At 34.3% G+C, this 25736-nt stretch overlaps 1 protein-coding gene across 3 annotated transcripts in view; it reads right to left on the reverse strand.

The window, feature by feature from the left end:
• Positions 1–235: 235 nt before the first annotated feature.
• The window catches only part of LOC140154909 (cohesin subunit SA-1-like), a 50553-nt gene continuing 25052 nt past the window's right edge, over positions 236–25736 (reverse strand). For 2 of the 3 annotated variants that reach the window (XM_072177571.1, XM_072177570.1), the window contains 14 exons: positions 25590–25685; positions 23954–24103; positions 23380–23520; positions 22179–22249; positions 21040–21208; positions 20019–20268; positions 17747–17991; positions 16717–16865; positions 15914–16045; positions 13214–13404; positions 12221–12320; positions 11191–11319; positions 10134–10251; positions 236–4385 (listed from right to left, as the gene is read on the reverse strand). In XM_072177571.1, coding sequence (XP_072033672.1) covers positions 4359–4385; positions 10134–10251; positions 11191–11319; positions 12221–12320; positions 13214–13404; positions 15914–16045; positions 16717–16865; positions 17747–17991; positions 20019–20268; positions 21040–21208; positions 22179–22249; positions 23380–23520; positions 23954–24103; positions 25590–25685 — 1968 coding nt within the window. In that variant the 3' untranslated portion in view covers positions 236–4358. The remainder of the gene's footprint in view (positions 4386–10133; positions 10252–11190; positions 11320–12220; positions 12321–13213; positions 13405–15913; positions 16046–16716; positions 16866–17746; positions 17992–20018; positions 20269–21039; positions 21209–22178; positions 22250–23379; positions 23521–23953; positions 24104–25589; positions 25686–25736) is intronic. The other variant, XM_072177572.1, reaches the window with a different exon arrangement.

The following is a 25736-nucleotide window of genomic DNA, read 5'->3' on the forward strand; positions in this document are numbered from 1 at the left end:
AAGTTCAGGAAATACCCAGCAAACACAAAACGTTTGACTGAAAACGTTTTCATGTTGGGTTATATAAAGGGTATAAAACGTTATAATAACATTTGAAAACTTGCTGCAAAACATTCAACATAATGTTATTTAAGTCTTGACAAAATATTTTGCAAACAATATTTTACAATATTAACATTTTAACAATATGCTTAAATGTTGTAGTCTTTTTTCTTGTACCATTTTTATGACATACATGACATTTTAAATGTTCAAAAACGTTTTGACTGAAACCAAAACACAATTTTAACCTTTTAACACATTTTGTGTTTGCTGGGTAGTATAAATAAGAAGCTGTGAGAACATTGTGTACAATTTATCAAAAGATGTCACTTTAATACAAATTGATCCTTTTGAGGAATGCACATTTACAAAATTGAACAACAGTAGTGCCTAAAATGTTAAAGCCTACATCATGCACATTTTAAAACTGCTAACCACATGAAATAGTAAACCGATACAAACTTTGTGTCACAATCAAGCAAAATGAGTCACTTACACTATGGACCACAATGGCCTCATCCTAATGGCAAAGTTCAATAACCTCAATGAAACAATCATAGTGCAAAATTTGACCTCAAGTTGCAGAGTACAAGTTTTTGTACCCAAATTTTCAAAGGTCATTCAATGAATGAACAAATGTATTGGGGTCAAAGAACTGTGCCCTGTTAGATGAGCATGTTGTGGATCCTAGTGTTATATGATATCCCAGCGATTCTAATTTCTGACCAAAAAAAATGATCAAAATCTTTTGCATCTACATTTGTTATTGAGACAATAAAATATTAGTCCAGGAAATAAAGTCAAATTTTGGTACGATATTGTAGACATTCTGTTCAATTGCTTGACAAATAACTTTAGTTCAACCACATAACCATAGCAACAAATAACAACAAAACATTGTGAATTGCAGGAAAACAACACTGATCATCCACCTGATAAGGTGAACGTCCTACATTTTGACTCGTTGCACTATGATCATTTAATTTATATACATATCTCAAAACTGCTGTATGGGTTCATTTTCCAGTCTTGCCAAAATTTGCCAGTTGAATTTTCCCAAATTTTTCATAACTTCTTACAAAAATATTAACAAATTTTTGGGATAATGTGATCAACACATTAAATAAGTTTTATGTCATAATGTGTATGAGAATGGTGCAAAAGTTTTTTGGTCAAGCTTATTTTGACCAAATTTTGAGTTGAGGTGGGGTAAACGCGCATCTGCATTAGATTTGAAAATCTTTGAAAGCTTCCAGACATTTTTTGGTTGGCTCAAGTTGTTAAAAGAAAATGTGATAATGTGACACAATTGACCCATGTGCCATTCATTATTCTTTAACTGAAATATCCTCAATATGTAGTGCTCCTGGATCACATATTGTTTACTAAATCCAAGATTGCTAGTTTGATTGAAATTGATTCACACTGGAAACCATGTGATTTTCCTTCTTTTAACTAATGAGTACAGTTGAAGTGAGCAATTGCAAATTGAAGATCAGGTTGACTATTTCTCAGTTCTCGACTATGAAGCCAACCAGCTGCGCTCCAGGAGTGCTGCATGTTGATGATATCTCAAATAGTTCATTTAGTTCTACATCAATGGATGTGACTGGGAGACCTTGGTGTTAAATAAATTTACACAGTGTATACAATTACACGTAGACATGAATTCGAACCTATTTTGGGTATTGTCTGGTTTTGTTGTATCTAGTTTTGAACTATGCCATACAATCGGGACAAATTATTGCTGAAAACAATGCGGAAAAGAAAACATACAAAAAATATTACTATACAATAAATACATAAAACATAAAACAAGCATGTACATGTATGACTAAATATGCCATTGGAATAACCAGTATGCATTTTCCAAACCCACGTTTCAATCTTAAATTCCAAACAAGAGTAGCGAGATTGCGATTTCAAATGTAGCATCGAATGTACATGGATCTATTCAAAATCCTGTCACAGGAGTGGTTTTGAACAGATTTCGCTTACGTTTGATACGTACGACGTACGTTTGGAAATCGTAATCTCTCTATTAGTATTATCTTGATTTCAAATGCACTATTAATTCAGCATAAACAAGTTATCATCTTTTCACCAAGTTGAAATCAAAATATTTCATTGATACCAAAAACAACACAGTCCATTGTACCACCAACCCACTCTGTAAACATATCAACACTACTACTTTTAAGTAAAGCTGTAAAAATGGTACATATGTGGTGTGATCAAGTAATGAAGTCGAACATATTCAATTTTCAGTTTTTTTACAAGTTTGTATAAAGCAAAGCTACATTTTGCAGAAAACCCCTTTGAAATTGAACATTTAGTTCCAAAGATATGAACAGGTAGTGTTTCCAAAACAATATGTAACAAAAGAAAAAATTATTCTCGGCTACATCTGCAAATCAATATATCCGACTTACGATTGATTTTGCTTGATCACATCACATAATTATAATGAATTTAAAAACTGAATTTTGATTTTGCTCTACAAGCGACTCATTTAGCTTGATCGCATAAAATATATATTGACCATTATCTTGATCCAAAAACGAGGTTCTCCCTGCAAACGCTACGCATGCACGCCAGAAGATGTTTGCAATGCTTACACGTTAATTATGTATGCATAGGGACGCAACATGTACTTTTGGGTAGAACCTCATTTTAAGATTACTGTGCAAAAAAACTGCAAAGGGTCAACAGAGAGCGAGAGAGATACATATGTATCTGATATGTGGATTCCATCACACGAAGTATATCCCCAACTTCCAAAGATTACTTCTTGATGATCTCAGAAATCCTAGATGGCAAACTTATCTGCTACTCCCCAAAATCAGTTTTGATGAGTTCAGTGCAAGGAGTTATGGTGGATTTGGGTGTCTTTGTGAAATTTGACCTTGTCTCAGTTTTACCTTTCAGATTCCTTTCTTTTGTGAATTCAATTGCATCTTAACACAAACATTTTTACAGACTCTACACATATTTGTACATTTCCTGAAACTTTAAAAACTGTTGTACCAAACTTCTCAAATTAATAATTGCAAATTTTCCAATTGACATAATTTATACATCTAAAAATACAACAAAACAAGAACACAAAATTTGATACAAAAAATTAAAATTGGCAAATTTTGTGAATTCATATTTTATGAATAATGAATAACCAATTATCAAGAACATGGTGAAGAAGCTTAGCAGTGGAGGTACTGAATTGTTTCAGAAATACAACACAATATCTTAATGTAGGCATATCTTTTGACAGTTATTGTATTATGTAAGAACATTTGATAAAAACGCTTTACAGAAAATGTTTTTAAAATGTCGGGTTATATAAATGGTTTAAAACGTTTTTATAACATTCAGAAATCATTTGTGAAAACTTGGATGCAAAGCATTCCAAAATAATGTTTTTAAGTGTTGACAAAATATTTTGCAAAAATGTTTGCCAACCAATATTTTGCAATTTCATTTGACAACATTTAGTTTTTTTCCTACAAAACGTTTTGAAATGTTTTTATGACCTTTATAACCCAACATTAAAATGTTATGAAAATGTTTGCACCAAAGCCAAAACATGTTTAAAACACGCTAAAAACGTTTTTGTATTTGCTCTTTATGATAATAACTTCTTATCTGCCAAAAAGAATGCACAACAACATGAAGCCTAATGCAAGAGTTTTCATTTGAATTGTTACCTCATAAAATATAGTTTACTGTTCCATTATGTGATAACTCTGTTGTGATATTATCACTGCCTACACAAGATAAACAAGGTTGTGATGACCAAAACTGATATACCATACATGTACAGCAGAGAAATCTTTGAGATTTTTATTTTTGTGGTTAGATTCAGAACTGCCAATTTAAACAATCTTTTTTAATGTGTAACTGTTTGTAATTTTGAATATGAGAAGCCGCAAAACTGCTTTATTATAGTTCAAATCACTAAATATGAACACCACGAAAATATCATACTTTACAGTATTACTTATTTGCAAGTTGGTTTTTACAAAATGTTATATAAATACCAAAAGTTCGACTTGTTATGTATACATATTATGGCCCACTCTTCCACAAATACATTAAGTCTAAAGGTCATCCTTATGATGGTGAATATTGCATGACTTGTACTAGAACAATACAATATTTACAGTTCTGTCAAACTCAGCATTGTTAGTTCTTCAGTCTCTTTTTGCTATGTCATTGCGTACTCTGTAGAACAATACACTTCCTGGTGGGTGGGTGGACAGGTTTCAAACCACAATACAAAGTCACACCTACATGTTGAATTACATTCTTGTTTTGTCCTAAAATGGACCCATTTGCATTTCCTCCTGTAAAAAAATCAACATAAACAATAAATGAATTAATAATATTGTAAGAACAAGAGTCAAGATGAGCTGGTCATTAAGGGATCTGGAATGAGCGTTTTGAGCGTTTCAACAGTATTTTTTGTGGGACATGAGAGCACATCAGACATATCGAATTCCATTCTGAATACGAAGAATGTCTTTCTGATATCACATAATTTTCATTTTTTGAAATTCACGATATAATACAAATTTTATGACAAATTATTAAAATTTGATATTTTTCACATTTTTGATATATAACAGTCCTCGAAGTAAATTGTATAAATCTAATGATGTATTCTTAAAGTGTTTGTAGCTGGGAGGAAAAGCTGACGATCAATTGAAAATTTTCACCTTTCATATATTGAAGATATGGATTTTTTTCCCAAAAGACCTATTTTTTTTGGTGTTTTGGGCAACAAAATCCATATCTTCAATACAAAAGGTCAAAATTTTCAATTGATCGTCAGCTTTTCATCCCACCTACATACACTTTAAGTATAATCATCAGATTTATAAAGTTTACTTCGAGTACTGTTAAATATCCAAAATATCAATTTTTAATCATTTGCCATAAAATGTACATTTTTCGTATTCAGAATGCAATTCGATATGTCTGATGTACTCTAATGTCCCACAATAAATACTGTCCAAATGTTCATACCCCATCCTTTAAAGACCAATACAGAAATCTTGAAAATGCACCAATGACCCTGGTTTGAATTATGGTACATTCTTCTAACATGATGTGATCAAGCAAATTGAGTCTGAAGTCAGAAATTATATTTTTCTAGTTTGGAGATACAGTCCTGAAGAAATGTGTCAGTAAGGGGACGAAAAAAGAAAACCCTGTTCTACGGGCTCGACCGACCCAGATTTTGAACAAATTGGGGGAAAAAAAAATTTCCTGTACCAATGAATGCCGACCCAAATTTCGGAAATTTCAGGAACAAATTTTTTTTTGTTGGTATTTTCTCAAATTGCAAATTATTTACAGATTTTGGTGATTTTTTGGGTCATTTTCCAAAAAAGAAAAGAAAAGAAAAGGCTGACCGACCGACCCTACTTGAGAGGTCCGTCCGCCCGTAGAACATGGTTTCTTTTTTTCGTCGCCTAATCCCTTTGTTTTTGTAATAACTGAACTGAATAAATTTTGAACAAAAGGTAATAGAAACATGGGGATTTCAGTTGAATCAAACTAACCCAATACTAATATTGGAAATATCAAATTTGGTATTTGGATTGACATCGGACTCATTTTGCTTATAAATCACATCACAAATAGCTCAATTAACAACAACAACAACAACAACAACAACAACAACAACAACAACAACAACAACAACAACAACAACAACAACAAAATAATTTTAACATTGATAAAAATGTTGACAATAATAACAATGATTATAATGATAAACAACAGAATACATTCCAAGACACACAATGAGTTTTAACACAAATAAAAAATGCAGAGCTTTGAGCTCTTACAACAACAACAACAGCAACAACAACAACAACAACAACAACAACAACAACAACAACAACAACAACAACAACAACAACAACAACAACAAAGTGATGACAATAATAATAACAATGATGATTATAATAATAATAAACAGCAGAATGCATTTCAAGACCCAATGAGTTTTGACACAAATGAAAAATGCAGAGCTTTGAGCTCTTACATCAATAACAACAACAATAAAATAATTTTAACATTAATAAAAATGATGACAATAACAATAATAACAATGATGATTATAATAATGATATTGATAAATAGTAACAGTCATAATAATATAAACAACAGTAGCAATATCAACCTCTTCAAAAATTGTGTTTTATTAATTAATGAGGAAATTGGCTAACATTTCCCACCCACAATTCTCTTTTATCTACCTAAAACAACCTGGCATACATTTTATACTTCATTGTTGTTTTTGAAAGGATTGACAAGTTACCAGAAGTTGACTTTGGAAATCTGTTCATGGTTTCCATGACAACATAACAAAAATATAACCTGATACTGATTGACCCCTATTGTATTATGGTTAGTTGAAATGGCTCACAGCTCTCTAGAATCACTGCACTGACTTAGGTCTTTGATTATTTAAAGTTTATTAAAATCAAATTAAAACTTGGAGCATGTGTTTCTAGTAAGTTGCAAGTAGGCCTATCATGAAATCAAAACAATGATATGCAAAGCACTACTCCGAAATCTAGAATAATAGAGCATAACTTTTTTGAATTAAAAAGCTGTGTTGTCTTGTTATGCCAGATGAAACGGGGCTTTATCTGAATCCTTGAGTTTGCCGTAACTGGAAAATTAAAATGCCAGACTTGATCAATGTTTACTTTCAAACAAGAATTCACAATAAAATATATAACTCATTATGTACCCAAAGGAATGTAACATCTAAATACCTGTATTTGGTGCATAAGGCCAAAAAAAAAAAAGGTTTGTCTCAAAGCTTGCGCGCGCATTTGTAAACTCACATTATTTGAAGAAAAAAATGCGGAAATTTTTTTTCATTTCAAATTTTTTTTTTTTTAAATTTTTCCGGAAAAATCTGCCAAACAATCAAATCAAAAAACAATCATTTGTTTTCAAACCCCTCGTGAGCTTTGAGACAAATCTTCTTTTTTTTTTTGCCTAACAAAACTGTAACAAAGGAAATAACTAAAACTGAAACTATAATAATAAGGGAAATCAAGCCACTTCCAGTGTTGTATAATTGATATCAATCTTGTAGTAATAGATTTGTAAGGAATAGACTCAACCAGGAAGCTATTTATATCTGGTTCATTGGCATAGGGCAGTGATATAGCCATGGGGCAAAGGACGCAGCTGCCCCTGTGAAAATAAACTAATCATATGGGTAATATTTTCATTATCATAAAGCTATTTAGATTTATCATAAAACTATTTAAATGTATGGATTATTTTTAGCAATATATGTACAAGATTATAACTACAGCTTAGATATTTTCAAAGTGGGGGGGGGCTTGACAGTCGTAATCGTAACCACGTACAGCACATTTCTTAAATGGCCCCCTGGAGTTAGTTATCTAAATGATGAAATGGCAGTGATGCAATTCTCCCCCTCCCCATCCATTGCCAACAGATCACTGATGAGTTACATCACTGACCTCACATTATCCCAACACAGGGAATTTTTTTTTTCTCTCCCAAGGTCTTTAACTGCAAAATTGAATTGCACCAACATTGTTTCTTGTATTAGTGAGAAAGTGCTGGGGTACAAAGCCTGATTCTTTTAACGATTTCTTTTGCCATGATGATGTATATAATAAGCTTTCTTTTAAAAATAGTTTTCTCAAGATTTTTTACAAATTTGTCATTTCTGTTAAGGTGTATGCCAAATAGGTTTCAAATTGTTGCTCATACCACACCAAATCTCATATTATATATTGTGCTGTTGCGCTTTTGCAACTTGACAATATATGTGTGCCTGCCAACTTGTGAAATCTGCTGATACATAATATTTCCCCTTTAAATATGATAATTAGTTTAGGATCAGTACTACATCAACTGTTTATATGTGTGATGGTTGAAATATAATCACTAGGTGAAAGAACGATGGACATTATGTCATAAATATGGTATGATAATTGATATATGGTATGTATAAAACACAACAAATTGCATGACATGGGAAAGAGACTAGTCACTGATGATGATGATTGGAAAAGAAGGCACTGAAATATAACAATAGAAAACATCTTATGAACTTTTAGTAGTTAACTCTGAAACAATGAAAATGAAAAATCTTATTAAAAAAAAAAGATATTCAAATATCACTTATTGATTGGCTTATACAACCTGTTGATTCAAATATTATTAAGTAAACTAAAGCAGCCACGTCAAAGATGTAGGCAACAATCTTCCTTTTTCAGAGACACCTTTGGTAAGGAAAAATATGGCTGAATTTTGCAGATACCAATCAATATGAAAAACTATAAATCAAAGTGTAACAAAACTCCAATGTAAAATCAATTTTCTCAAAATAAAATTGGGAAACAAGAAATTGATGAACTCGAAACAATTCAACTCTAAACTCGGGACCTACTGAATCAGAGTCATCTTCTATGTTGGGTTCGTCATCTTGAAACAAATCTGGCAGTACGACTCGTCTGTAGCGCCGATTACGATTCAACCTACGAATCGGGGTGATGCTTTCCCCTACATCTCCTTCCATTTCAAGGGGCACAATCTCTTTGGTGGGTCTTTTGGAAGCGGAAGTGGACTTTCGGCTACTTTCCATCTGAAGACGCATACGGTCTTTGGAAGAGAGCTTGGAAGCTGACATTTCACCATTTGCTCTTTTGGGTGTCAGCCTAAAATTGCGCCCCACATCTTGGGTTCTTTCCTCTTGTCTTTGCCTTCTTTGCTCTTTTGCAGCTTTCAGTTTGGCAAGTTCTAAGCTACGTATACGGGGACTGAATCGAACTGGCTACATTGGAGGAAACGAAGAGGACATTTTGAAAAGGTTTAACACAGTACACTACCCTTTGTTTGCTCAGTAATAATTCAAGATGAGTGAATGTTCTTAGCCACCAAGTAGTTGTAAACATAATAATTTGTAATAACTCAAGATTATCTTTATGAATTATAATTCTATATAAACACACAATCCCATGAATTGACTTTCCTATGAATAAAATTAGGGGTATTTATTTATGCAAAATTAGCTTTGAAATTTTGTTATACTAAACTTGAATGAAAAGGTGGCATTTATCAAACCACCTCAGTATTTATCAGTGAATCCTGCAAGTCATTGTATCAAACAAGTGGGAATTTCCCTTGATTCAACCGCCTGCCTGTCAGCTAAATGATTCAGCAAGATTCACTGAGATAACTTAATGTTGATATCAGTCATACTAGCAGTTACAAGACCTCAAAATTCAATTTTCAAGCACACTCACTAGTCACTAGTGAGCAATTTATACTCGATCCCTTTTGGTGAAAATCTACTCCTATGCACGCTATATGTTTACTTCCATTTTCAGAGTATTGCGTCGAGCCAATCATTTGATACCCATCGCTTTTGCAAATCGACATCACTTAAAGGGGGATCCAGTTGACCAGGCAAACTTTCAAGGATACCCCAATTAAGTAGGCTTAAAATATAATCAAGTCAATGTTCACCTCTATACCACCAACTTTGTACAGCTCCCAACTTAATGTGTTTTCCAGATATTTGTAGCGGTAAAAACCAACTACTGAAAGTCTTGACAATAGGCTAATTTTTTACATGCTTATAATAGGAAGTATAGCTCCAGGTTAGAGTACCATAGGACATCCATGCATAGTTTCAATATGGAATTAATCAAGTGTCTCAAGTAAGCTTAGATTTTCACCAAAAGCGATCCAGTATAGCGGCAGGTTAAGGTACATTAGCACTTCCATGCATAGTTTCAACATGGGATTACTCAAGTGAACTAAGGGAACAAACCAAAAGATCGATGACGTCCTATAAACGTAACTAGTTTCATTTCTCAGCAGACCCCCCCTCCCTGCCAGAAACGTAATAATGAAATGTTGAAAATTTTGACATAATAATAATAATGACACATTATTCAGACCGATGTTTTTGTACAAACGTAATCGAGTATTTTTACCCCCTCCCCCCTAAACGAAACTAGTTTCGTTTATAGGACATCATCGATCTTTTGGTTTGTTCCCTAAGTAAGCTGTGTACTTACCAATACTTGCATGGCCTGGCCTTCTTGGAAATCATCTTCCTCTTCTTCTTCCTCCTCCTCTTCATCTTCCTCCTCCTCTTCCTCATCATCATCTTCTTGTGGATGGTGCGCAGGATGTCTAATAGATGGGAGAAAATAGCCAGTAGTGGTTAAATTTTGCTAATTGAAGACACAAAAATGGATCACAACATAAAACACGTAAACAGCAAATAAAACCCAAGTTTTCTGTGAAATGATGTACCCAAAAGATGGAAAACACCGAAAAATGAAACAAAAAACTGAAACATTTTTTGTTATTACCGTACTGACCCAAGATTTCTAGTCATTTTCATTCTGATAATAGGAATTTGGACATGATTGGATTTCCAAACCAACATGTAACTGGCAAATGACAAAATAATGTCACTTTCCAAAGTGAATATTGCTTCCTTTCATATTTTCTTGCTAAGAATGAGGGTTTTTTTATCTTCAATTAATATGCACTTGTGCAAGATTATCATGCAAATTTGCACTGACAAAAACTTGGTCAATGAACTGTCAGATCTTTTGGTTGGTTTCTCACAAAATAGGGCATGACATTATGAAAAACATAAGGCTCTCTTTAGGACAGTACAGTATGTTGGAAAAACAAAAATAGAAACAAACATGAGCAGCATGTATGCTGTATTAATTAAATTAAAAATGATAGTATTTTTCATGTCAAAACAGTCTCATAGACGTTTTAAGGTAACGGAGATCGAGTACCAACTGCAAATAAGTAAAAATCATATACTTATTTTTCATAATGAAAACATTATGAATGTTGTAATTTTCACTGACATAATATCAATGTGCTAAAAATTTCCATAAAAACAGAAAAGAAAAAAAAGAATAAATGTGATCAGAGAAACAATATGAGAAATGTTAGTAGCAAATCAACATACTTCTGTAACAAACAAGAATTCAACAAGAGAGACATTGCTCTAAATCAATCAAAATAAACTAAACATAATCGCCAATACTGTATACTCCCAACAAGTGTAAAATATAAAGCACTTGATATTCAACTTATGATCACCTAGTCCTGGGAGACTTTCGTGTTGGAGCAGGTTTGCTGCTCCCATAACTGCGTCTGTTTCGTGATGCCTTGTTCCTTCTCTGGCTGCTCAGCCAGGACACCGTAGATGACTGAGAAGGATTTTGTGCTCTAGTAGGGGTAAAGAGTGACTTTGGATGAATAAATGGTTACAGGCACAGTGAATTGCTCAATTAGAATTCTTAAAAAATCCTCAAAAATCTGATTTTTGGAACATAACATAATCTGAAGTGATATGACTAAAAGTGTCTAATAAGAATTTATGTTTTTTGTTTTGTATAGACACTGCCAGTAACATGCAATAGGATATTCCAGTTGAAAGCCATATACCTCCTATGGAAGACAGGACCTTTATCTCCCACACACAGAGTTACCTGACTGGGTGACATTATTTGTATGCATTTCAACTGGAATTGCCCATTTCAATGGAGCCTCGCATGTTTTCTTTCTTCCTTTTGTCAATTTTTCACATCTGGAAAAATACCTAATGAAGATTTCTCTTAAAGCCATAGTTTACGGTCAAATTTTTATTTTTGTCATTTGTTGCCAAAATGTATGAAATTTTTTCATTCAAAAGCTGTCAGGAAGGTTTTCTGGTCATTTCAAGCCAAAATAACAAGGTATCTTGGCCGCTTCACTCTGATTAAGACATATAATTCAAAATTGCTGTTGGTCTATAAGCACAATGAATTTTGACTGATTCAATTAGGTGTAAGTTGGGACATGTGTAAACATATCAAATATGCCTTCCCGATTTTTAAAAAACTATTCCAACAAATTTCAAATATTGTGTACACTCTTGCTGGAATCACCGATTACCGTTGATTTACCATAAATACAAGGAATTTAACTTCATTCTTGAATAATCACATGCAATTATTAAAGTTATAGGCTATATGATGTCTGAGCATATAATTTAACAACTATCAACAAAATAAGTACATTTTATTTTATCATGGAAAAAGTTGGGGAAATTGCAACAATATTTTGCAACAACTCATTTTATACTTACTCAAAGTCCCTTTCAGACCCTTGAGATGAAATTTCTTCTTCAGCACGAAGACGTTTGGCTAATGAACTGACTTGATGTGGCTGCATTTGCATGTCATATGCTGGATGAGAGAGAAATATTCAATACAAAAATCAGCACTGTGAACCTCCATGCGATACGTCTTCGCTACTTTCACCAAACATTTGACAAACATAAGTAAGGCAGCGGTGATAATCTTACACAATGATTAATCCAAGGGCAAACACTTCAATCAAAATAGTAAAAGAAATATCTTAGGATATGAAAATACCCTTATGCATAGGTTTACATCTTTGTCCATAACATCTGTGTAGGTACTTTTCTACACATTTAAAATGGAATGCAGTGACTACACGAGAAGCTAAGTGTCCCAGGTTGCACATTTTTGAAACCATGAAAGAATGGTAAGTTAAAGGATGTACCAGAGCAATTCTTACAGGCCAAAGTGCCTGTATATTTTTCCTTTGGTGTTTGCACTACACCCATGGAAAATTTGCATGAGTCTGTTTGATCTTGTTCCAGGACCCATTTATGCACGTAAGTGGTGAGAGGCAATAGAGGTTAAGGACCTTGTCTCAGCCCATAACACTGTCTCAAAAATGGTTCACACCATCCTAGCACTGTAAATCCTATACAGTTCACAACCTTGCAATGATAAGTTGAAGCCCGTTACCTCTGCACCATTGTGCCCTCTACATTTCCACAACAAAAGTGTATCATTAGGCGTAAAATATTTTTTGGTCCTATATAGCGCTATCAGTGCCTGAAGAGATACAGATGGCACTTTTTTTGTACCTTGAAAATGTGCACAGTGCATTTGTTTTTTTATTCAAATGAAAAACAATAACACTATGCAACTGTTAATTATTATGCTTGATATAATTTATTACATCTCCAGGGAGTGATGTTAAGAGCCATCGGTACCTAACCGGGCACCAATAGTTCTAAAGGACCAAATTGGATGTGGTGCCTTACCTCCTTGCATAGCTAGTTTCCTCTTCACACCACCCTTATGTCTTCTGTTAGGTTTCCTTGGTCTTGTCTCAGTCACGTCACCAGTAAGCTCCCATTGTTGTAAACCATTACGGTAACCTCTCAATGCGTTCCATACATCCTCATCTTTCTCCGTCATGCCTTCTTTGAGATGCTTGTCAAGGAATCCTAATCTATTATGTGATAATGAATCAAAATTAAATCCAATTGTTACTATCACTCAAATATTTGTTTGATTCGTATTATTTTTAAACCTTTTGAATAAGAGAAATGAATTTAAATCAAGAGCTCTCAACATCCACACTGTTCATTAATATTCATATTTTTCATGATTCTTGTAATTTCTTTATAATATGGTATTGCATATTTTTCTTGTAATATTTGTGTAATAAATGTATTTAAGTGAATTACACCTGTACATGTATGTCACAGGGCCTCCAAGAATAGCAGTGCTTTTACACTGAAGGAGCTACCCTGTATAAAGAAAGTTGAAATGAATAATAATAATAAACAATTTCACAAAATGCCATAGTATAATTATTTTGCTTGCTTTGACAGTTGGATAAATTCTCATTTTAAAGAATCTGAAATATCCGACATCCATTACATCAACATAACAGAGAATTTGGTTTCAAAACACATCATGAATAACTATTGCGTTGTCAAAATACATTCACTTCAAAAATATCAAATTTTGAACACAAGTAGACTATCCGTCTTTAATGAGCTACACTATATCCTATCTTGCAGGCATGAGACTGCACTTTCCTAAAAAAAACTGAAAAAACTGAAAATGTGCGTGAAATTGGTCAAAAAGTACCAAAAACAGGCTGAAATTAAATAAAGTTGCGTAAATTTTGACTATAAAAAAAACTGAATTCAGTTTTTAAACTGAAAATTCTCATGCCTGATCTTGCCTGAAACACATCTAATTGATGCCTTCTTGTGGCACACACAATGCCTGCTGATCACTAGGAATGTCACAAAAAATGGTTCCTAATAACGCTGTTTTCACACTCTTGTACCAACATTTTGAAAATGGGCAAATGCTATCAAAAGTGATCATCAGTTGTAGCTTTTGCTTCATTAATTTGCATAATATATCCAACTAGAAGCAACCAAATGGTCAAAGCAGCTCACATAATCAGCGGCATAACTAGAAATTAGAATATGTTCAACTCCCAATGCATTTTGCAAAAGTGATAGTTGGTCATGTTTTTTGAGGTGGGACCCAATTGTGTCACATCTTGCAATTTGTCAAAAATCCACTCCTTTTTTGTATTTCTGATTATAATTCAAAAAGTTTTCACTCAAACTATGTAAACATATACATTTTAAAAAGCATATATTGTCAGGATTGCAAATCTGTAAAGTTTGAGTGGATATACAGGGTGTACCAAAAATATACAGGGTGATTCCATTGAAAAATACTGAAAAAAATAAATTTCTTTGCCACTCCAATATTTCTACATAGTATATTAAAATGGAAAATGAACTTCATATTTGGAATGTACACAGTTAGTCCTTTCATTAAATATATAGTTTGTGCTATATTTGTTAAGCCCATTGTGTTATACAGGGTGTGAAAAAAGTTGTATTTTAAATTTTTTTAATTTATGTAAAATTTCCCTAAGTGCCATTAAATTTGGAAAATATATTCAAAATAGTTTAAAGAATTGCTATAATATCCAATTTAAATATCCAATTCCTATATAGCGTGTTCCAAAAATCAATATACAGTGAATAATTAGTAACAAGTACATGTAGGCATATACATGCACAATTAGCCTACATCAATAAACTATTTAACAATAACCAGAGATCAATATGTCATCAGATTAAATCCTTTGACTGTAATAATCTCCTTTGAGAAGATATATTTTATATTTCAAAGATAAAACAATATTTAAATTGATTTCATATGCATGCATGCAAAATTTAAAGCCTGTTGTATTGCATGACCCACATTCCATTGCATTAATAAAAAGCTTGTTAAATCCCTAATTACTACCTTTATTAAGATTAACTAGGCAATTATAGTTATAGAAAGTTAGAAAATAAGATTAACATTATGCAAATGCATTTTTACTTCTACTAGGCAACAAAGTGCAGAAATTTTATTAATGAACACCACCTCCCATTCGCATTACACAGGGCTCCTCCGCTTCCGGCTCCCCCACTTCCGGCACCACCCCTGACTAATTAACTTAATTAAGCTGTTGTAATTAATTCATTCATTTGTTTAATTGTATTTGTTATTAATTCATTAGATTAATAATTTATCTTCAAAATAAGACCAAACCATTTGTTCATAATGAATTTTAGCAAAAAATATAGGAATAAGTAGACAAAATGATTTAGCAAAATGTGACAGCACCACCTTTTTTAGGGTCCCAGTATAAAAAACATGACCAGTTATCAATCCCTTCATTAGCTCTGTGCTCTGAAAATGGAAATACTTGCAGAGTATACATGAAAATCACTTTCTTGCAAAACACAGAGTACAAATTCTGCTTTACAAAAGAAGTTGAATATTTTGAATTATTTTAGCATACTCTGTGCAATACCCTAACTACAACCCTAATCCTAACTCAACATCTATCTAACACACATGGTCCCTGAGGGAAACCAGGGTTATGCAAAATATTATAATATAAAAATGAGTTTGATTTGAATACTTACACAACTTTCTTGTCCTGTTTCATGAGTTTAGCTGTGAATTCTGACAGAATCTCCAGGTATCCTAAATTAGGTGGTGGGCCATCTGGATTATTGGGGTCCTCTATCGGGGTAAGACCAAATAGGATGCCTTCTCTGTAATCAAAAACAAACATGATATAGACAAGGTCATTATTGGACTTCTCTACAATTTCAACTTTAAAAAAATGTCACACGATGGGTTTACAACATAGGTATCATTTTTCAAATTGAGAGGATGCATTTCATGTATTAAACTCGAGTGGTGCAACATAGTGGCTAGGTAAGATTACCTGAATGGGTGACTCCATTTAAAATCTACACCCCCTGTGTGGAAATGTCTTCCATAGGGGTGTATGGACATCCAATGGAATGACCTAATAAATGATTTTTATCCGGGTGCGCCGTCGGATATCACATTACCGGTGCAGCCGGTCAATGTGTGAAAACTACAGTATTGGTGCAGCCAGTCACTGTGTGAAATTGGTGACTTCATCAGTCCATCCGGTCGTGAAAGCCTACAAGCTGTATCAAAATGATTGGTACCCATCAGTTTTTATTGATAATGGATGAGCCTGACACATCAAATTTCAACATAAGATCCAAATAGTCTGTAGTGTAATTGTAAAACAAGTCATAAACTATACATTCTGGACATTTCAAGAGTATCCAATGTTGTATTTGGAAGAGACAGGCTTTTCAATAAACATCAAAATGGATGGGTACCAATCATTTTGATACACCCTGTATCCAGTCCACTTACTTGAATGACCTAATGTCAAACTTACTTGTGCAAAGCTGCCACTGCATCTCTGGTCTTGATTTGATCCAAGCCAAATGTCAGTGAGAATCTTCTGGCCAATTCTTTGATTGCATTCAGCTGAGATTGTGTCCTGGCTTCATCATAACCTTCCTCACTCTTCATGTCCTTGAAGAGCTGAAGAGAAAGGGAAACCAAAAAATTACTATAAAAACTCACTGGTGAAGGAAATGACATTTTACTATGAAAGCTCACTGGTGAAGGAAATGACATTTTACTATAAAACCTCACTGGTGAAGGAAATGACATTTCAGCAGAAATTTCTGAGAAAAGCAGTGAATTGTGAAAAATGTAAAATCAAGGAAATGTGCTCTATACATTTCCTTTGGTTTAATTATTACAAGCACATCCCATCATCAATTACATATATTAATATTGGAGTTTGTGGTCCTCACTCACCAAAATGTACATCTGTGTAAAACTAGCACCGATCATTGTAAATGGCTACACAATGTGTAAAAGAGAGCTGTTGACATACTATATAGTTACTACTAGAGACAAGCGTTAAACTTCTAATAGCAAGATATTTTCCACCACAAATTACTTCCACAATTAATGGAATGACTATAAATAGAATAACAAAAAATTGTATCTCTTTAGAGTTGATTGAATTGATCCCCAAGATGCAAATTATTTTATAGATTGCAAGGTTTTTCAATATTTTAATAGGTTGATGGTAAAGTAGTCAAAAGGTCACAACCTGATACAAAAGTTCTCTCATTGAATGAAAAAAAGGGTTCTTTCTTAATTGTAGTTGACAGTCACATGGGAATAAATTTGTGCTTGGAACTAAATTTCCATTTCATGATTGATCACTGTCAAACCTTTAAGAAACCACAAGTATACTTTGTTTGGCTTATAAAGACAAATTATAATTGAAGGCCAAATTAAAAAGACCTACGCAATACGGCATTTTTGGTTTGGTTGACTGGACGTCATACGCAACTTGTCTTTTTAATTCAGTCTTCAATTATATAAGCTGAGCCAGCTTAAGTTACCTGTGTTAAACTAAGACCAAGTGTCCTAGCACAGCTGATCTTGTTGATTTCCCTAGATTTGGCCAGCGTCATCTTGATGATGTCACCATAATCATTGTAATACTTCATGTAATGTTTAAAGATGCCTGCAGCGTTTTTCATCTCGATTATGTTGAAGACTATAAGCTTACAGAAGGCTGCTAACAGGTTACGTCTCTTGTGCAAGATTTCAATTTTGTGCGAGTCGTCTGCTTCCTCTTCATCATCTAGAGACAGAAATAAATTTGATCATTCAAAATGTAGAAAGGCAAGAAACATAATAAATGTCAATTGGATCTTGCAAGCAATTACTGCCTTGCTTGATATTTCATATCCACATCCATGGGCCTTTCATCAGAAAGTAACTGTTGGAGGGGCAAAGTTACTTACAAAAGGTTTATCCTGTGAGTGACTCACTGGGTAAACCGGTGTAGCATGATTTAGACAACAGAGAAGAGGCAATTACTTATTGTCATATCTGCAGAGCAACTTTCAATAGGGGGTGTACGGATTTCAACTGGAATAACCCAATGGAGTAAACTGTGAAGTCATTACAGGCATAATAGCTAAGTAAGGAGATCCTTACCAATAAGAAATATATTGTTTGATAAAAACAGCAAAAACCTGTTTTTCAGACAGTTTCATCAGTGAACTACAGACTTTCTCAATGCTGGTGTTGTTGTGATCCAACAGCTGACTGGTGGGAAGTGATTAGCATCCGGTTGTGATGTTAGACTTGGTTGAAGTCTCAAGCAGTGAATCATAAATGTGACAGATTGTAGACCCCTCATCTCTGTTCACAACTCATTGACCCCCTCCCCCTGATCGGAATTTACTCTCTAATCCGTTGTGCTTTCCTGTCACCTTCTCTGAAATATATTTGACTCCCTCTGATGAAACTGTCACCAAACACAGTAATTTTTTCACTTGGTTTTGTCCAAGTTAACTTTTTATAATCTACAATTATTATACCCAACCTGATGAACCCGTTGGGCTAATCCATTTAAAATCCACACTACACCTGTGGAAGATTTAGCTAAAGTCTTCCACAGAGGAGTATGAGTTTCAAATAGAATAGACATTTTGGTAACTTCCATTTGAAATACTCACTCCAGTGGTGGAAGAAATAGGTAAAGCCATAATACAGGGGGCCCATTCCATGTCAACTCAGGGATGTGCACGCCTTTCCTCTTCAATTTTTTCTTTTTCTGTGTGGTGGTAGATATTGATGAGAAAGTAAAATCCTGAAAATTTGAGCTTCATACTCCATTTAGCTTTCCCGTGTCATTTATTTGATATTTTGGGGTCAGCGTAAAAAATGTGTACAAGCTCTAGCGATGTTTGGAGGTCCATAAATGTATAAAGGGAACCCTTTAAAACTGTGAAAAGTATGTATCCTGGGGTACTTTTTGGTGTAGAATTCAAATATGCTATCAGAAAACTTGTAACTCCTTTACTTTAAAAGATACAGGGCCCTCAAAATGCAACTTCGTCAAACCAGGACCAAATTTGGGGGCGTCAGAACTCCAAAAGTAAAAATAATTTTAGCGTCAATTTTTTTGCCAGTCAGAGCCCTTTGGTAGGACATTACTCTTATCCAATATTTAGCATATTAGAATACATTTAGCTGAGATATTACCCATACAAAACCACTTTTTTACATTTGACCCCCTGAAAACCAATGTCAGACAATTTGCCCCACCATCAACTTCAGGTATGTTGAAGATATGTTCTTGGACAACATTTCTGAGAGATATTAGCTTTAGATTCTTGATTTCAACACAAAGTAAGTTTGCCTTCTCCATAGAGTTACATGAAATCACTATACATGCAAAATCAAAATGGTTCAACTTTATACATTTATGTGACCTCCAACGCTGCTCTTTCAGGTTGTATTTTACGCTGACCCCCTAAATTTCAAATTGATGCCACGGGAAAAGAAATGAGTATGAAGCTCAAATTTTCAGGATTTTACTTTCTCATCAATATCTACCACCACACAGAAAAGAAAAAATTGAAGAGGTGCTATGTTTTAAAGTTCTTTATACATTTAACATTGCCTACTGCTATGACCCTGGAAAAAGCACATCCCTGAGTTGATATGGAATGGGCCAGGGGAGGATATGGTTTTCAAAATGATTAACCCTGACCAATTACATTTGAAAAACACACTCCCTCTATTGAAGATATTTCTAAAATCTTCCACAGGGGTAGTGTGGATTTCAATTGGAATAGCCCATTTCAAGATGCTTACCTTCTTCCTCTTCCTCAATGAATACATGTTCCTGTACAAAATCTGACAGCATATTCTGCATATTCTCACTGGGTACATACACCAATGGACTGAGCATGGGATTGATGGCAATCTGACGACTGAACACCACCAACAGATCACATATGGTGATGAAAGCTTCCTCTTTGATAGTATCACTGCTGTCTAGAAGTAATGTGGAACAGGTCTTGATGAGTTCACCACTCTGCTTGGTCAACTTCTGCATATCACTCTGAAACAAGAATCACATTTATTCCAACCATTTGCATTTCCATCAGGTCTGTCTTAATATGCTTCGCATACAATTAAAATGTCAGTGGCGTTTTTACATGAAATTTCCAGGGGGGTAATTTCTTGACTATATAGACATTCCTGCAATTGGCAACTTCTTGCCATAAATGGGGTGAACAACAACATCACATATTAAAGAATGACAAAAACTAGAAGGGTATCACATGATAATTTCATTATTTTATAATACCCTTCTTGATCTCACTTTTGTTGTTTTGTAATGCATGATATCAATGTTCACCCCATCAACAGGATGTGCTTATTATAAGAATGGTCTATAGGTGATGACCCCGGAGGTGACGTCACAAGCCGTTGACCTCTGTTGACAACAAATCCGATTCAGAAGTCAAACCAGCAACAAAAATAAAGACTCTCCTCCACATGTTCAGCTTCACATAAAATGCAATTTTCGCCAAGTATTTAACCTTTATTTTACCGAAATCGGCCCAAATATTTGCTTGATTCGAGGTCAAAACAGAATGTAAACAAATTGAGTCAACTCTGCTACAAGTCTTCAACTAGTCGCTCTGCTCCACGATCTAGTGTAGGTTGAAAAGCCTAAGTGTAGGCACTGTAGCGTCATATAAAATAAGTACCCGGATGGCCGGGGTCACCTATAGCACCTAATAATTAACCGAGGTTTGTAACAAAAAAATATGCAAATGCTTGCATGAAGACAGCATATTTTTGAACAAATTGAATTCATTCTCACCTTATCAGGATTGACATCGCCCATTTTACTGAGTTGCCAGACGATAGCATAATGTGTACATGCAATAGCTTGGGTGAAGATATCTTCAGGAAGGTTGCCACGGTTACTCGTCTTCTTTACAAGACCATACAGACTCTCATACAGACCCCAGCCTGTCAGGTCATGACAACTGAAAAAAAGAGGGAAAAATTTAGATGATTAAAATCACTTGATAAACAATAATCGTCATAAACGATGACATTACAGTTTCTAGACAGTTAGTCTGGAAAGTGACCTTGGGACTGGGCACAGTGGGTAGTTTTCCTGTTCATTTGAATGGAACGACGGCGAGATTCTGCAGCAAAGCTTTTTCTTTTTTTTGCAGCTTTGTAATATTATTTAAAGAGTTTCTGTTGATAATATCTTCTCTTTCCTTTAGTAAATGCTTTCAAAATTAATATGGGGTTTTTATAACATATTAAAACTCCCAATGTATAATAATTTATCTACATAAGTTAGGAGTAACTTTGCTGATATTTGTCTACAAAGTTGCTATCCTTTTGTCTATATAATGGTCCAATACCTGAGTGATTTACAAAGTCAAATTGATAAGTGGTTTACAAAGTCAAATTGATCACTTTGTGGTCTTGTTATGGTGGCACCCACAGGTCATGTGCAATTATTTTCAATTAATTTATTTTAATCACCTAAGCTTCCTGAAAAATTAAGATGCCTTTGGTGCCAGCACAGAGAGTATATTCTCAGATGTACCATACTTGACTTAGCGACTGGGTGCATAAGTCAGTCATACTACAATATACTTATACTACCATGTCTTTGTTTATTCTGTTTTGAAAGTCAAAGTGAACATTGCCAATGTAATTCATGCTACAGAAAAAATATTTAATTTGTGTACATCGTGGAACATTCAACTTCGCTTGTTACTCTGCGACTATTCATGCTAATACACAAGCATCCAACGCTACTCTACGCGTCCATATATGCGAGGTTTTCTGCGTACAACAGCTTACAACGCACAGCCACGCAAAGAGTATGTTCCACGATGTACACAAATTAAATAATTTTTCTATAATAAATAGCCATTGCAACTCCAATCCAACCAGATTTGTGTGATTATTTCCATCCACTGTCACACCTACCTGTAAAATGCTGTGATTCTCTTGAGACTTGATCCTAAAGCATAGATCTCATCATCTCCTGGTTCACCAACCTATGTCAAAAGTTAACCAAATTATTTCTAAATACTAATGTATGGTATCAATGTAGTTTCTGTCTGTGGTCACACCAAAGCAAAGAGAAGGTATTTGCTATAAAACTTTCTTAGTGACATCTTTACAAATTCACAATTTTTGATATAAGAGAGACTAGTAAATAGTACTATTGTTATTCTCTGCATTAACCCATTGGCACATGCAAAGCACAGCATATTGTTTGTGCATACTAGCTGTCTTTAATTATGTGACAAATAAGTATCACACACTCACATGTCTGACAACAGATCTCAGACATGGTTGAGTTAAGCTAAAAGCACAGTATTCCATCAACCAAAGTTTGGTAGTGAACCGTGCTTCATTGAGGTAAGACATGCTTATTTTGCTCTGAGCTTATCTTGTTTGCTACTGAGTTCTATTTGAACTTGCCTTCAATTTTTGACTTGAATTTGTTTATAAACTACAGCATGTAGTTTTCGTTGTTTGCTTTTATATTTTGTTGTCTGTCCCTGAAGAAGAGCAGTTTATCTGCTCAAAACGTAGGTTGTTTTTTGTCTGTTTTTTTTGTCTGCTCCAGGTTACTTTTGTACTGTTTTGCTGACACTTCTGTGGGCTCTAAAATTGACAATTTTTGGCCATCGAACTTTGCCTGTTTTGTACCTACATTGGTTGTTTGGTTTACCGAGTCTGTTTATGTGCACAGTGATTTACATCATTGATCCTTGTTGTTTTTGCAGGTTTAGCACTTTTGTGAGCCTTGGAACTGGTAATTTTTGGCTATCAAACTTTACCTACTTCCTATGCCTATATTTGCTAGTTTTGCCCCCCCCTGCATATTGTCTAGTTTGTATTTTACTTGTTTCCCCACATCAAGTTGGTGTACCTTGCTCGTTTTCTTTCCAAAAGTTTCTATATCGTTCCTTCAAAGCCATCAATCACAATACAGCGTTGTATCACCAAGTACTTCCAACAATAATATTTACAAATTTCTCTTTATTATCGCTATTGTTAAGCAACTAAGTCTGAATTCAGCTTTTTACGTTTAAGAATTCAGATTAAGGCTTGCATTATGACTTGAGGGTATGGCAAAATCACCATCTTAATAACCTGATTCAGTTTATTGTCTTACATCTTGGAAAGCTGCAGCACTTCTTGTGAATTTCTCTGCCAGACTGTCAAGTAGCGTACTTCTAGCTACATCTACTCTGGGTGTTGTGCTGTATTGTTCACCCATTAAACATTCGTAGGTTTTGGCTGATGCATCTAGCACCTGGGAAAAAGAAAAGAGTCACATGGTTACAAATACCAACAAAATATGTCAATTCAAAACATGCAGGATTGTAGGAAATTGCAAAATAACTACACAACACGCACTGCACCCTAAAATTTTCTATTGTTCAGATCAATGTAATGGGGTAAAAGTAAAACCACTGGCTTTGCCACGTTTGAAGCAATCCTAATATTTGCTTTATCACTATTCATGTAGGCTTAAATGAAGTTGATTGGTTACACATTAGGTAAGTCAAACATAATTCACACTCTGGAGTAAAAGTGATGGCTTAATTTACGGTTTACACATCCGATTTACAACAGTTGGCCATTATACTCTATATTTTGTAGCTACTCTGTTCATACAAAGTATCCACAGACATATTTTGTGACCATCCAACTTATGCATTGTCCCTACTTTTAATCACACTGACCTCTGTCTCTGTGTGTTTCTCTACTATATCTCTCATCTGTGTGAGCAGGGCATCCAGATGTTTATCCAGTCTGCTGGTGGTATAGATCTCTACATCAAAATGCTGGGGAATCTCCAGCAGGTTGGCTACCTTGTCCCAATCTGTGTTGTACTGCATAGTGGTAAGCAGATTAGCAATTATGAGATATGATTAGTCATCTGATTTTCATTACGATTAGTCATCTCATTACATTACTAGATACAGGGTTCGGTTTTTCCCGGCAAAAGCCTGTTGCAAAAACTGGCAAAAACCTGTTTTTGCCTGGTTTAAACCGGCAAAAATGGCAAAAATAGCAAAAACTTACATATAGTCAGTCAAGTATTAAAAAGTAACACAGAAAGCTCATAAATAGTAACAGTAAAAAAACATATTTTTTGTCTTGTCCTTAAAATGAAAACATTTTGAATTTGATATGACACTTATGCACTAAGAATGCTAAGTGCACTAGTGAGCAATGAATATCCATACATTTAATTTCTTAAAATGTTACTTATAATTACCAAATCTTGCTGTATAAATCTAGGAAATTATTTTTGTGACTTAATTATTTGTTTTGAATTGAAAAAAGTGAAACATTTATCAGTTTTTGCCATTTTTGCCGGCAAAAACTGTTTTTGCCAAGTGGCAAAAAACCTGCGAACCCTGACTAGATACAACAGATGTAAACGAGATTAAAACATGCAAATCACTGAAATTACACACATATTTAAAAACATACACACTGGGATGTGTGTGCTTAAAATGATTTGCACCTATGTAAATAGGGAGCCCCCATTCCATATTATCCAGGTAATGGATAACATCATGCACACTTGATTACTAGTACAAGTGACCAAGGAGAGTAAACCATATCTATAACCATGATAAGCCCACAAAATGTTTCAAAATGCCTTTTAGCTCCATATGCAGTTTTCAGCCTGACCCATAGCATGGTTAGTTTGGGCAGGTTTCCGCACAAAATATAGAAATCAAATTGGCATATAAGATCACAAAATGACAGTCCCAATCTCCACCGCATATGACTATGTGATGGGAGTGTCATCTCTCACATTAATAGTCTGTACTTCAATAAGGCTCATCTTAATCTGTCACTGTGAAGGCTGTGTTGGTCCAAAACAATGAGATAAACCTTTATTTGCTATTTGCACAGATCCGCCATCTTGATACCAAAACAAAGATCGCTGCAAACACATGCGCAAAAAGATCATTTTTATTTTTCACGTTTTTCTGGCAATGAACCAGAAGGCTTTTGCAAAACATAGGCCTACGCGGTAATTAAATCACACGTTTGACAGGCGTTATGTACACACAACACGCACTTTGCGGGTAGAACCTTGTTTTGAGATGACTGTGCAAAGGGTCAATTATTGGTGCTGTTGATGTGACCGACATGATCCAACCTGTCTAATGTTGAGTTGAAAACATATGAAAAAAGGTCCCTAAAATAATCGCAACCAGGTATAATAGCCTCTTGGGGTTATCACTGCCATAACTCAAATATGTTCACCATTAGACTGTATAGATCAGACTGGTCATATTTGTCACAAATAAAAGATGGCATGGATAGAAAATGGCTCCAATGCATCATATTTCTTACTTTTGCCAGTAAATCTGGTAGTTTGATAATGAAGTGCTCTGATAATTTCATTTTGTCATCCATTACTCCTTTCTTCTCTTTGCTGGTTAACATTTGCTGGGAAAAAAAATAATCAAGATATAAAAATATGAAAAGTTGAAATATACA

Source organism: Amphiura filiformis, chromosome 6 (assembly GCF_039555335.1).
Source record: "Amphiura filiformis chromosome 6, Afil_fr2py, whole genome shotgun sequence".
NCBI lineage: Eukaryota > Metazoa > Echinodermata > Ophiuroidea > Amphilepidida > Amphiuridae > Amphiura > Amphiura filiformis.